This window comes from Diceros bicornis, chromosome 18 (assembly GCF_020826845.1).
Source record: "Diceros bicornis minor isolate mBicDic1 chromosome 18, mDicBic1.mat.cur, whole genome shotgun sequence".
Classification (NCBI taxonomy): domain Eukaryota; kingdom Metazoa; phylum Chordata; class Mammalia; order Perissodactyla; family Rhinocerotidae; genus Diceros; species Diceros bicornis.
In genome coordinates this window covers 25,176,919-25,192,191 of record NC_080757.1, presented here as the reverse complement: position 1 = coordinate 25,192,191, position 15,273 = coordinate 25,176,919, and the positions used below count along the sequence as shown (strand labels likewise).

Genomic DNA, 15,273 nt, shown 5'->3' with positions numbered 1-15,273 from the left:
GGATCTACCAGTTTTCAACACGAAACGACACAGTAGAATCAGGAAAAATACCTGAGCAGAGAATGATTGTTTTTCTGTCACAGCCAACCAGGTGAAAAAAGCATTTATAACTAGAAGAGCATGGGTAATTAGAGAAAAGAGTACTGAGTGGCATTCATGTACAATTTACAGTGCATTCGTGTGTTGTCTAGTTGCAGACTAATTAATCTCTATACTCCTACCTGGTGTCTAAAAAAATGTCAGGCAAAATCACTCTCTAGTATCTAGACATAGATGCTAGAAATAGATGTTCCTAATGGGAGTCTCAAGAAGAGGGCACGAATGCCTGGCCACTCTTCCCACGTACCTCCTATTTTGCCTCACTGCGGGATTTAGAACCACCATAAGTGAACAGGGCAACACTCCCAGGTTAGATGGGTGACCAAACTCAATAGGCTTTCTTCGAAATCACAAAATCAAATTCCATGGCTTCTTTAAAAAGGTCTGAACAAAACTAATCCTTGTTGTAAAAAAATCAGAACAGGGATTATCTCTCAGGGGGGTGATGACAACGAAGGAACAGAAGGAAACTTTCTGGAATGGTAGACTACTCCAAATCTGGATAGGGGCATGCAATCGCATTTGTCAAAACTCATTGAATGGTATAACTAATATTTTTGCATTTTACTGCATATATATTTTACAAAAAAAAAAAAAAAAGGATAAAAGAAAAGAAAAGAAAGAAAGGCCTGAAGAGACAATCAAGGTCTAGAAGGCAAGCCTTTCTCATGAGCAGCTATAGCATCGTGGGAGCTTGGAAGTCTGGAAATATGTACAAGGATGAAACCAGCTTCCATCTCACCCACTGACAGTAGTCACCTCAAAGAAGTAAACACATGACAGCAACCCAGGCCAGGATTCTCCCCAATCATCCTTTGCCCCAAATTGAAAAGGACTAATATATAATGAGCTTGGTTAATATGCTTAGTCTTTTGTGATACCTTTTCTTCAAAGAGTCTGTGGCAAACAAAAATGCTTTGCAATCACAGCCGTCTTTTTCTAACAGCACCGGAAGAGATGAGTTTGTATTTGAGGGTTTGCATAGAAATCTAGTTTTCAAAGTGTTAATTACAATGAGAAACTGATTGCCACCAAAACAAACAACCTTAAAATCTAAGTGGAAAGGGGGAGGCTTTTAAGCTAGTCTACAGTTCTGGGATACAAATAGAGGAAAAAGTGCACAGAAAAGAACCTGACCGTTTATATCAAGTTGCTGCCAGGATAGATTTCTGGTGTTTCATCTCAACCTTGATGCTAAATAACAACTCATTCTCCCTAAAAAGGCTTTTGCACATCTCTGGTTTTACCCACCCAACTTGCCCATTTCAAGGAGTCAAGAGTGGAGTGGTTGAAAGAGCAGACTTCTGACTTTCAGACTGAATCTAGGTCTCACCAATATGTCTGTGCCTCACTTTCTTCATCTGTACAAGGGGGAGAATAATAGTCTTTACCCTCAAGACTGCTGTATTAAGTAAATTACATCTATATAAAGAGTTACGAACAGCATCTAGCACATAGTAAGCAGGCAGTTAAAGTTGGCTAATGATGATAGTCAGGCTTAACCTGGTCCATATTAGTACAAGGTTAGGAAGCTGAAGGAGGGTAAATTAGGAGAGACCCAGACACATACTATCTCCAGATTCCTAATGCTTGGCCTTAGATATCTTGTTGCTGTAAAAACATGGAACAAATGGGTTTGAGGTAAGACTTTTGTAAGACTGAGTAGCGAGGCTCTGACGAACGGCAATGTTAACAGTGCTCTCTGACAGGCAACTGGTGACACATCCTTCTCTGTCCCACAGCCTCACAGGCAGCCTCGCAGACATACTAGCCAAGCAACTTCATTCGTAGCTGGAGTTTAGAAATATTTTTTAAAAAGACAAGGATTTCATCACCCAAACACAACCCTATTACCATTTTGGCATATTTCCTTCCAGCCCTGTACAAACAGCTCTGTGTTATTTCAAACTTTGCGCTCCTTTAAAAAATGGCTGTATAACATCCTATTATGAAGCTTCACACAATTTACTTAGCTAATCCTCTAGGTTTGGACTTTTAGGTTATTTCCAATTTTTCACTTTTACCAAGAACAACTTGTGCATTTGACTTCTTTTTGTGAGTTTGTATTTAGAACTGTTGCTTTAGGAAGTTTTCCTAGAAGTGGAATTACTGAGTCAACCACTCTGAATGTCTGTAAGTCCTTTAATTCATTCAGCTTTTACTGGGTATTTACACAGTGCCTGGCACTGGGCTCGGATTGAGAACAAAAGATGAACAAAATGTGGTCTTGCTTTTAATAAATTCCCTAAGGAATAGTCCACACTTTACCACATCAACACTATTAGGATTCAAATAAACAAACCAAACAAAAACTGGGCTTATTAGTAGGTAAAAAAGGAAGTCTCGTGTTAATCTGAATTAATGTTTACTGATAAGCTGTGCCTCCTCTTTTATGAATCACTTCATGTTTTTGCTCAGATTTTTACTGGGATGTTGGTATATTTCACATTGATTTCTATGTTTTCTTTACAGAGCAAAGACAGGAGTCCACCATCAGTATGTACTGCCACACTTTTTCCTAGGTTACCATTTAGTCTATTTTTTCCTCACTTAGAATGACTTTTACTAATTGTACTTGGAGCTATGCCATTCAGCCTATATGGAGGGATTTCATAGGAAACTACTCAATGAAATCTGTTGCTTTATTTACTGAAAGAATATTTTTGAAGATAAGGTAGGTTTTATTAGTTTCCTCTTTACGAGAACCCACAAAAGAAATTTCTTTCTGATGTTAGTACCAGAAATAATTATGCTTCTCCTGAGTAGTGGGTTTCTTTTTATGTTATGAACACAGTGAGTCAGGGACTTCATTGTGCCTTCTTTACATCAGTTCCTGGAAAGGGTCAAGGCAACTTTAAAAGCACACACTTTTGGTACACTTAACTTCATTCTTGGTTTTATCTTATCTTCCCTACTTTCATTTTCTCTGTTTTATTTTCCTTATCCATTTATCTAAAAAATTTAAATCAGTTATTAAAATTACCAGGTACAAAAATGCATATCCAGTTTGAAAAAACTGGAAGGTTCAAAAAAGTATAAAACAAAAAGTAAAAAGTTTCACCACACACTGTGTTAGAATGTAAAGAAATAAAGGACACAGTCCTGTTTTGTTTTTTTTTTTGTGAGGGAGATCAGCCCTGAGCTAACATCAGTGCTAATCCTCCTCTTTTTGCTGAGGAAGACCGGCTCTGAGCTAATATCTACTGCCAATCCTCCTCCTTTTTTTCCTTCCCCAAAGCCCCAGTGGATAGTTGTATGTCATAGTTGCACATCCTTCTAGTTGCTGTACGTGGGACGCGGCCTCAGCAAGGCTGGAGAAGCGGTGCGTTGGTGCGCGCCCGGGATCCGAACCCGGGCAGCCAGTAGCGGAGCGCACGCACTTAACCGCTAAGCCACCAGGCCAGCCCCACAGTCCTGCTTTTAAGGAACTAACAAGCTGGTGGGCAAGAAACAAGTCACCACACAATTATCAACCAGCGTGGTAAGTGCTACACTAGAGAGAAACGTGCCATGGACACACACAGGAAGGGCATTGGACTCAGCCTGAAGGGCTCCTGGAATGACTTTTGGGGGGAAATGATGCAGAGCCCAGAGGGAAAACCAGTCTAACAGAGAAAGAGAGGCAAGGGCAGTCCAACTGATAGAAAAGACCTTATACACTGAGCTAAAGAGTTTACACTTGATCCTGAAAACCACAGAGAGCCTACTGCAGGATTTTCAGCGGGATTTAAGTGACATGATCAGATCTGCATTTTAGAACGAACTGCCTAGTAGTGGTGTGTAGAACAGACTGATAAGGGATAGAAAAATGAACCAGTAACCCTAGCTATGTGGTCAGAAGTGACAGGGCCTGAATGATTTAATACATTAAAAAAAACAAGGTTAGGTTTCCATTTTTATTATATTTTCTAACTATTGTTAATATGTAAGAATGCCATGAATTTTTGCCAAACTCATTAAATTTAACCTTTTGAATCCAGATTTCTAGAAGTATTTCACATCATCAAATAAAAATAATTTTATCTCTTCTTTTCAAATATTTTATACTTCATTTCTTATTGTACTGGTCAGAACAGGATTTTTAAAAAATAATTACCCAAACCGGATGATTTTAGGTCATAAATTGAGAGATGGTCCAAGGGAACAAAATAGAGATTTTAGAAATAATTTAAATTCTTTAAGAACTGAATATTACAAACCAGGAACAACATAACAATAGTGAGAAGATTTGATGTTTAAGACATGTTGTTGGGATAGCTGGGTATCTACCTGACTATCTGTACAGCGCAGTAAGAATTGCTTCCTACCACATGGCTGCAGTCCTGCTCAGATGGGTCACAGAATTACATGTAGGAAGAAAAAGAAAAAAAATGGAATAGTATATTTATTCCAGCTGTGGAAGGAAGATAAATTTCTGACTATTGTGAAATAAAGGATATTATCAGAGATAAACTGAATAGGTATGAATATATAAAAATAAAATAGTTTTGCCCAATGAAATGTAAAAAAAAAAAAAGAGGGAAGAAATAAGAGAAAAAAATAACTGATGTAAGCTTACGAGTGTGTGTGTATAAATCTATTACGAATGTGAAGTATGTATGGTCAATAACCATATTTCATTGAATCAATAGTCAAATGCTCAAGAGATAGATGATCAGTTTATGCATAAAGGAAATAAAAATAGTAAATTATCATTTGGAACGTTGGTTAGCCTCTCAGGAAATGAGAGAAATGTAAAAAACATCTTTAGAGAATCATTTACACACTTGTTAAATTAAGAAATTGACAAAGAAAGCTAGAACGCAATGTGAAGAAATGTATACTTATATATTGCTGGTAGCACTGTCAACTAGCCATGTAAGAAATGAAACAACAGCTGTATATGCAGGCACGCGTGTGCAATCACGCACTCGGACCTCTTAAGTCCACTTGGGGCAACTACATCCCCAAACGGGGAAATAGTCATTTGTTTAAAGATATTCAGAGTAGAACTATTCATAACAGGAAAAAATTAAAATAATGCAAAAACCTAAAAAAATAAAAAGGCTAACCGAACCACAGGAAAGCAACATAGGACGTGTCAGTTTTTTTAAAATGACACATATGGGGACATAAATAGCTAGAAGTGCAAGGGGAGGAACTCGAACCAATGCTTTGCAAAACATGCATACTTGTATGTAACTTAAGAAGGACGTAGACAGAGTGAACGTTATGCTACACTCTTATTTTATTAGGTACAATGGGCCCGGGAGCTATCCAGAAGCCAACCTGGCACTATTCAACTAACATTCAACTAACGATACCAACGTTATCTCCTTTCTCTAACGTAACACGATACAGAAGGCACCTGCATCCTCCAATAAGTGCCACCACAGTAATATACACTCTGCTTTACAGCTTGGGTTTCTGGAAAGGAAAGCACTGCTGACTTGTCTGATGGGCTTACCGTGAGTGTGGCAAGTGACATGAAGCCGATTAGGTTATTCCACACCTTATCGATGTCCTTCAGCAACTGCTGGAGTTTCTCACTGCACACTGCGGTGGCTTTTATCCCCAGCTCCACACGTTTGGTTACCCTATACACCTCAACAACACCTGACAGGGTGAGAGAGCAGAATTAGGTGCCGAAAGTGGAGAGAAAGAGATGAGCAAGAAAAGGCAGCATTGCTGCTCGCTGGTATCTTAGTTGGAAACAGGACGATATCCGGACAGACGTGAACTCACTATTCCTTGGGACCAATCCACCTCTCAACACTGCAGTATAACTTAGTGGTAAGAGCACAGACTCTAGAGCTACCCTGCTTGGGCTCAAATCCCGGATCTGCCATTTACTAGCTGTGTAACCTTGGGCAAGTCACGTAACCTTTCTGTGCCTCACTTTCCTCATCTGTAAAATTGGGATAATAATAGTGTCTCCTCAAAGGATGGCTGAGGGGATTAAATGGGTTAATACTGTAAAAGGTTAAAACAGTATTCGTAGAACAGTAGGCATTATGCAAGTATTAGCTTTTTCTTTTTTTCCTGGCTTCTTATTTTTTTTTGGGAGGAAGATCAGCCCTGAGCTAACATCCATGCTAATCCTCCTCTTTTTGCTGAGGAAGACCGGCCCTGGGCTAACATCTATTGCCAATCCTCCTCCTTTTTTTTTTTTTTTTTCCTCCAAAGCCCCAGCAGATAGTTGTATGTCACAGTTACACATCCTTCTAGTTGCTGTATGTGGGACGCGGCCTCAGCATGGCCGGAGAAGCGGTGCGTCGGTGTGCGCCTGGGATCCGAACCCGGGCTGCCAGCAGCGGATTGCGCGCACCCAACCACTAAGCCACGGGGCCGGCCCTCCTGTCTTCTTTATGACTCCATCTGTTTGAATTTGTGAAATAGCATTAAATTTGCTGAAAATGGGAATATTAAAAGTTTAAAAGAATCTGAATGTCAATATCATCACAAACTAACAAAGAAATATCTCACTCCTCTGAATGCCCAAGGATTTACAAACTCTGGCTTCATGTATCTTTTATACACTTCACAGGACACAGAACAGTTCTTTTTCAGTGGTCTCTGAATTATGGTTGAACTCTTCAAGCAAGGATGACAGGTGCCAAGTATCTCCATATTCTAAGGACAGCCACCAGACACATCCCCAACCCTTACTCTAGTCTCTCTGTAAGAATTCCAGGGGATCTTCAGAGTGGTACATCATCAGCCTTGGATATAGCATTACGGCTTTTCCTTCCTTCCCCAGGGGAAGGGCAGGAATCACTGCCCACCCTAAGAAGTGAGGGGGCTTCTAAGACAATCTTTCACAGATACTAGGAAACCTGCTAGAAGGAAAGACAGGCTCGCTGTTACCTGGTGAACATCTGTCTATGCAGTAGGATTGTGCCTGTCTGGGCAGGAAAGAGGAATTAGAGTGAGGTGGCAGGAGTGAAGGAGAGACCACATCCCTTCACTATCTACTCATCCAGCAAATACTTCTGAGTGCCTACTATGTGCCAGGCACTAGTCTAGGTGCTGGAGACACAGCAGTGAACTAAGCAGACCCAAATCTCTCCCCCTTCCTGGAGGTTCATTCTAGTGGAGGGAGACACACAATAAACAAGAACAGTAAGTAAAACATATACGATATTCAAGGTGATAGGGTGAGGGAGAAAATCAAGCAGAGAAAGGGTGGGGAGAGTGGATACAGTTTTGAGTAAGGGAGGCCAGGGAAGGCCTCACTTAGAAGGTGATATTTGAGTAAAGATCTGAAAAAGGTTAGGGTCCACTGCATGTGGCTCTGGCCACGGGTAAGCCCAAGCTTGGGGAGGAGAGGTACACTGAATCGGACAGAGAGTGAGGTTTCAGACTGGACTGGGATGTTTCATAGCTGAAGGTGGCCAGGAAGGTAAGGAATCTGTGATGTCACTAAGGGGTAGAGAGGAAGACTCGACAGAGCATGGTAAGCATTGATGGGAGACCCAATGATTTCCTTTTAATGCCTCATCTAGTTCAGACTCTGATAAACCTGTAACACAGATGTAACTTTACACTGTTGCTATTATGTGTATGACAGGGCCTGGGAAACTTGGCCATAGAGACCTTATGTCAAATAGCTGACACTGCTTACTGTTGTTACGACTTAAGTGTCTTAAATACAAAAGCAGATGCTACTTAGTGAAGTCACATGTAGCTTGAGAGATCTAGATTAAACTACTTACTAGAAGGGAAAACTGAAAATATTGCCAAGTGACATGATTTTGAATAAGTAAAATATAAACGAACATACCTAATAAATATTCCATGCCTTGTGCTGACTGAATTACTTCCGTGCACACAGAACTACTACTGATTCCATTTAAGGTATCATTTGCCTTCTTAATGACCTGCAAGAAATGAAATCACATCACCTTATATAATCAAGAAAAGTCACTGCAAATCAATTCACTACTAGTAGAAAACCCAAAGGGAAAGCCAGGAGGTGTGAAAAAGCATGACTGACTCATGTGTATATGACTATGCTGAGACAAATCGGAGAATTTAATTTTAACCTTGAAGAAACAATCCTCCATTTCTTTGGAAGAGAAAAGACAGAAGTTCTTTAGCTTAAATATTATTTTAATTTGGGCAGAGTTAATGATATCATTTTGTTATTTCTTAAACACAGTGACAGATGAGGGCACAACTGACACATGAGCCAATGTCTGCTGTTATAAAAGTGAAAGAAGCCTCTCTTAAAAGGAATGACCTTCCAGAGAGCTGCACTTTGCACAAGGCCGTCGAGGTAGGGCTCTCCTCAGGTTTGCCTCTGTCCATTCAAATGAACCAAGGAGAAGGCAAAATGGCACAAGACAGCACTTACACACGTGTGAACATCACAAAAGTGACATACTCACTTCTAGGGCACTCCCTAGGCATCTCTGCCATTCATATGCATATCTCTCATTCTCCTGTGAATTTTATAAAAAGAACTGTGTTAAATAGGCAAGACTGAAATCCTCTATTTGTGACTTCTGTCAATCAAAGAGCACTGGCAGACTTTCTTTTTATTAAAATCACTCTCATTCAAGCACAGTTTATCTTTTGTACTCACTAATGACTATTTAAAATTACTAATAAATGTAACTTCGGAGCACATGACTTGTGAATCTGAGGGAAATGTTCTGTAGCAGCTTCCCTCTGTAAATCTTGCCTCATTTGTTCCAGTAATAGCATGAACACTTCAAAGGTACCCTCCACTCCACAGTGACAACACCCTGTGTGTGCGCACGCACACAAATTTATGACAAGGAGGGCAAGGGAGGAGAGTTAAGCGTTTTGGCTGTAGGAGGAAGACAGCATGGACTAAGATGTGGCAAACGTAAGCAGTTAGAAGATCCAGAACATCTTCCTCCTCTCCTCTATTTTGATGTTTAACATTCACTAACATGATAAAATCTCAGTGCTCAAAAAGAATTCCCTTCAACATTTCCCTCCTTATGAAGTCCCATGAAAAATTTCAGTTTTAGGGTCACTAACCACTTTCAGTGGATGCCACACCTGGGAGGTATTTTCATCCAGGGCTAATGTCACCCTTCTCTCACTTTAATTACATACTTGATGTCTGGGGCCTTGTGACTTTCTGCCCCTCATTTCCCCATGTGAAAGCTGAAAGCACTTTTTCTTGGGGCCCTCAGCACTCACTTGGTCTTTTACCTGCCCCTCCGTGGAAAACTACCCCACTCACCTCCACCTCTCCTGTCAGATCTTTGTACTTGTCACGGATGACAGGCAGAGCGGGCTTCTCACTCAGAGTGTTGGAACGGTCTCTGAAGGGCTGCTCCAAAGCCGGAGAAGGAGAAGCACGGCTTATTTCTTTATCACCAAGGCTCAAACTCCTCTTGTGAGATCCTGGGAGAAGTGGATGGCACAGTCAAAGGTTTTGATTACTCAGCTTAGTTCAAGCAGAGGCTCTTCCTTGCTAACATGACCCTCTTCTCTAGGTGTTTATGTCATGAGGCATTCAGAAACACACTCCTCACTCGTTCTGTCCAGCAAGCTACATGTCGAATCCTTTCAATTGTTCTCTCTTGCTTGGTTTCCCTGCCTTTAATTTTCTCCATTATTCTTCTCTGATCCATCACAGTTGTTCCATAATTCTAAGTGCAGAATCATTGAAGTCTGGAGGACTAAAGTGTCTTTCTAAATATCAGTGCATAAGAGTTGTGTTGCATTTCCAGGCATTAGTCATGGATTTGCAACCAGCTCCTATATACTCTCTCAATCTAAGGGAAATCAATGATCCCTTCTGTCAGGATGGGATTAAAGCAGAAGGGGCGAACTCCAATGCCTTCAGAGAGCAGGCAAGTAAAGAGTGAAGTAGGACAGTTGGAGATGGGAAGTGGTGGGGAGTGTGGCACTGGGGAGAGCACAGCCCATCTATTAGAGGGGGCACTGCTACTCAGCTCCAGCTGACTGTCTAGGGGTGGAAAAAAGGCACAGTATTGCCAGATATTACTTTCCCAGAGAAGCTAGAGATCCAGATTGTAAAATCTCATGACTTTTATATACTGGCAATTGCTTTACACATTAAAAAACCGATGTGGGTCAGTCAAGACAAGTCTGCAGACTGGATCCAGATCCACAGCTACCAAGTTGCAGCCTCTGGATTAAAAGATACAGTCAGTAGCCAGGGAACAAGAACAGAGCCAACTTGCCCACAAGCGGATCAAATCTATTTCTCTGCTCTTTTAACACAGCACACCTCTAACCAAATGAGCTAACGAACAACAGACTCTGTGCTATGCTTATTTTTAGCCCAAAAAGCAGTTATCTGAGGGATACTGGTTTGACTTCAGGTCAGTCGTAGGGAAACCCTTTTTTATAGCTATCTGTAATAGACTCTGATTTCAAACATCAGAAACACTATTTCCTGCTAAACCAGGGGGGCCAACTTTTTATTTTAAGAAAGAACATCTAACATGTCTGTAGAAGAAACCAAGACAGTAAAATCTACGTTGAAAGCTACTCACCTTGAACAGAAAGGTCAAAGGTCGCCAGCTCACTTTTGATCATTTCTTCACTGGATTTCATTTTGCTTTGGGAATTGGCCACTAAAAAGTCAAATTTGCTGATTTTGGGCTTTTCACTCTGAAACTCTCCAAAGTCATCTGAGCATTCTTTGGGGGTGTCGTGAGAAGCACCGCTGGAGGCTGGGCTTGGACACGTGGCCTCTTGGCCCAATTCAGCTGTGGGCAGGTCCTGTCTTGTGAAATCTTTATAGTCCCCACTTTCATATTCCTTTTGCTCACTGGTCTGAGGAAGCACATCTTTAAAATTGGCAAAAGCTGGGAAGGCCGTCTCTGGAAGAGCATCTTCACTTGCGAAGGTCGTTACTTTGGAGAGAGATGTCATGGTGATGTTTTCGGAACTGCCAAATGAAGTCTCTTTCTTTTGAAGAACTGAGGCGGCTGAGGAGGATCCGCTTCCTGCTGAGAGGACAAATGGAGAGAGTTTTCTGCCCTGAGACGCATCATCCCTGTCTGACCAGTCATAGCTCGTAAGTGTGCTCACTGCAAAATTGCTACTGTAGGTTCCAAAAGCAGCATATTTTAAGTCCTCTATATCTGAAAGGGAAATAAGACCCCACAATTAGAGGCAAGCTCACGATTTAGGCTAAATGCCCTAAATTCTGAAGCAAAACGTCTAGCATACTTGATTAGTTTTATGCTATGGTTGGAGTTAACTAAATTTAGAGCTTGTACTAAAATTAAAGGAGTTGGGCTATAAAATCTGATCTTTGAAAACCCACATTAGCCTTGAGTTGGCATTTATATTTAGTTACAAAGAGCCATTTTCTTTGGATATAAAAATCACTAAAATGTAGGATATTTATCTACCAATGTATATACTGTTTGACACAAGAATAGGGTCATTTAAGAAACTGTCCAGTTATTAACTTTAAAATGTTACTTACAATATTCCCTGCCTAAAACATGTCTCTTTCATCTTAACTCTGTTGGAAAATGCTCCTTTAAAACATTGTCATATGAAGAACATTGACAAACTAATTAAAAATTGACAATTTCTCAAAACTAAAGTAAAAATAATGTTACCTAACTTTTAATCAATTATTAGGAGTTTCTGTCTCAGGCAAGGCCAAATATGAGATTTTAATTAAGGAGTTACTTACCTGGTCGTTATTTTGGTCAATAAGGACGTCATATTGCTGTGATGGAGTATGAGGAAAGAAAAATCAATCTAACCTACTTTAGTCCCTAAAAAACCGAATCAAAAGTCTGGGTCCTGTTGGGTTTCTGTTTCTCCTTCAACTATGTATCAGCCCCTCATTAAAAAAAAAAAAAAAAAAAAAAGGAAAGAAGAAAAAGAAAGGTTCGGGCAGAAGACTCATTTTACATTCTTAATGTATGTTTCAATAATTTAAGAGGTAGCATAAAACAGCAGAAAGAATGCAGATTTTTGATTTAGACAGACTTGGGTTCAACTCCCAGCTCTGCCACCTACTACTTGTGCGACACTAGGCAAGTTATTTCACATTTCTTAACCTCGGTTTGCTTATCTGTAAAATGAAGAGAAGACCATGTACTTGGATGGGCTGTGTTGTGATGATTAACTGATAACATGTGTAAAGGGCCCGGCTCAGTGCCTGGTGAGCAATACATAATAGCAATTATTTGTACAGCATATCTGCCACCAGCTTCAATTTGACATTTAGTTGCTGCTTTAGGGCTTAAAATGGAATTATTTCAGAGTAAAAATGAAAAGTCAATCATCATTTTAGTGGTCTTACTAGGGAAAGTTTCTTGCCCATTTGAAAAGACAAAACCAGCTGAGGATGATCAATGCTGGTGTGAAGAAGCCACCTTTTCAGCAGTGCTGTCCATTCAGTCCTGGCTGACATGTGTTTCGTTTCATTTTAGTCACTATAGGAGGCAAGAAGGCCAAGTGCGAGACTCCATCTCTGACAACCACAAACACGGTTTACAAGGAAAATGCTCAAAAGTTTTGTGATCTAGATTTTCATAACTAAGTCAACAGGTGAACCAACACTGGGTCATTTTGTCTTTCACAGCAATATTGCATAGCGTATGAGAGTTAAGGGACTCCTGACATTTCTGTATACAGTATACCCCAAACCTCTCTCTCTCTATTTCAACTCTATTAGGAAAAGGGTACCAAGTTAATAATAAAAATGGAAAACCCTAGATTGGTACAAAAGGCCAACCAGCAAAAAGCAGATAACTTTCACAGAACAACAGTATATTTTAAAGTTCTGTAGTACAAATGGTACTCCCTTCAAATCCGGCTTATTAAACAGGAGGAAAAAAAAGATTCAGGTGAGAAATGCACAGGTTAGAATGAATGAAACAAGATTTGAGGCAAACGCTTTTTGAGTCTCTGGCTGTAGTGTTTTGCTTTCCCTACTATTTAAGGGATCATAGGTGCCCTGACTCAAATGAGGTTAAATCCAATCAGGAGGCAGATGCAATTAAACACAAGGCTTGTCTTCAAGGGGTACATTCAGAAGAATGTTTCACAATACGGATATTTTTATTATTAGACTCTACCAGAAAGCTCTTTGGGGAAGCTATACTGTGAATTGCTCCCAGAATCTCATCTTCTAAAGCGGTAGGAATTTTCCTAGAGACTAAAGATAAATTTAATAAAAAGTTAAGCTCTAGCTCAAACATCACAACCAAGTTGCTATGGCAATAAAAAGACCCTTTTGTGCAACTATGCAACAAGAAAAAAATAAAGTTTTTTTTAAAAAACCAGGAATGACTATAATATAATCAGGTAAAAGGCATGATAAGCAATAAGGGATTACCTTAGTTGAAGGGCTTGTAAGTATTTTTATAACACTATAGGTCCTCAACAAATCTTCTTATTAAAAATGATAAGCATAACACTTTGCCGTTTGGAGCAACTCACAGAAATGACCAAATGAAAGACTAAAAAAACACATGAAAGACTTAAAATGAAATTTTTTATACTTAAAAAAAAAAAGAAAAGTAAATATATAGGATATACTAAAATCAAGCCTCCAGGTTGATTTTTAAATTTTACTTTTGCTTATTTATTGGCTAGTATAGTGTAAAAAAATAATTTACTAAAATGCAATTCATTTGAACACATATGGAAGTACTGAAACTGATATTACTTAAGGACTGTGAGAACGCTGTATTCCTAAACCTTAGCGTTTATAAACAATATAAAAGTAGAGTAGTATTTCCTGGCATGGTGAATATTAAACCATTTTCTACGGAAAATGTGATAAATCAATTCATTGAGGGTAGGTTAAACCAAGAAAATTCCTCATCTCCCATGTTAACAGTTCTACATTTTCTAAGCAGCCAAATTTTATGTATTATTGTATGATAGTCTCAAAAATATTAAAGATTCTGTAAGACCTACAACATAAGTGATGGAAGCCCTGTCTGGAAAAATAATACGGAATAACCCACATTTTATTTTGTAATCACTGAAGTTACTAAAGATGGGTTTTCAATTTGATAGCTGAATTCTGAAAATTGCAAGAGAAAAAGGAAAAAGAAAACAGAATAGATGCAATAAAATGAACAGAGAATCAGTACTGTATTTTCAGCTCTATTGGAGAACTCTTAGGCTGTGCTAGGTTGAACTGTAATTGCACACAGATAATACGCCAAATTGTGTGCTTTAATACATGTATTTGTTTGCAACCAGGAATGTCCTATACAAAGGCCAAAGGAATAAACTATACAGTCTGCTTTCCATCATGGATGTCAAATCAAGACACGGATTTCTTGCTTATGTTGGCAACTAACCCTATCAGTCTCTTCCATAACCTCGATTCAAATCCCTTCTGAATGGATGTTGTACATGAAAACAAGGTACTTAGAATGAAGAACGTGAGCTGCCACCACAGGACACAGAAGGCCATACTGACTCCCATGGACGTTTTCTGATGTAAGCATACACCCAGGTGACAAAGAGTTACTAGCTTTTCAGAATGAGGTTCAGAAAAGGAGAAAGGAAATACACGTACAAATTCCACTATGCCCTAGTGTTTTATACAGCAATAAAAATGTTCATTGGACTAAGGAAGAAATATCTTTTAATTTTCAATACTGATTTAATCCAAACTTCATCTACCAAAGCAAACCACGAAGTAGTTATCCATTTCAACTTCTTTCCACCCCTGGCCCTACTCTACCTTCTGAGATCAATCATATTCACTTTCTCTATTAACTATAAAACCTGGTCTGCCTGTGTCCTGTAAGTCTCAAACACCCTCATAGCTGTTGTTGAAGAAAACAGGAATGAAAATGATCACAGTGCAAGTATGACAGACTATAAAATGCTGCTGTATAATTGCCTTCCAGTGTTTTTGCATCTGCATAGAAACCTCCCATTCTTCATTTGTACTGATTCATATAAATCTATGGTTTAAATAATATCCATGCTATCTGCAAGCATCTTCAGGTTTCTGTTTCTGTGTCAGTGCTTTAAGTTATAAAGGAAAATGGCAATCCTATGGATATTTTAAGTCAGAGGAGGCTGGAAGGCCAGGGCATGGTGTCAGGACACACAGTGGGACTGCGTGTGGTCATCATTGAAAATCTCATCCAAAAAACATCCAATGAGCTCACAGAAGATGGCAATTACAACTGGGGCCTTTTGGCCATCAAGGGAGAGGGCAGTCCCCAGGAGACCCTCCTA

The 15,273-nt window shown here is 39.6% G+C and overlaps 1 protein-coding gene across 9 annotated transcripts in view; it reads right to left on the bottom strand.

Moving 5' to 3' along the window:
• SYNRG (synergin gamma) overlaps positions 1-15,273 on the bottom strand; it is a 75,347-nt gene that overhangs the window by 10,386 nt on the left and 49,688 nt on the right. For 8 of the 9 annotated variants that reach the window (XM_058560419.1, XM_058560421.1, XM_058560423.1 and 5 more), the window contains 5 exons: positions 10,584-11,177; positions 9,299-9,462; positions 8,469-8,522; positions 7,862-7,958; positions 5,546-5,694 (listed from right to left, as the gene is read on the bottom strand). In XM_058560419.1, coding sequence (XP_058416402.1) covers positions 5,546-5,694; positions 7,862-7,958; positions 8,469-8,522; positions 9,299-9,462; positions 10,584-11,177 — 1,058 coding nt within the window. The remainder of the gene's footprint in view (positions 1-5,545; positions 5,695-7,861; positions 7,959-8,468; positions 8,523-9,298; positions 9,463-10,583; positions 11,178-15,273) is intronic. The other variant, XM_058560422.1, reaches the window with a different exon arrangement.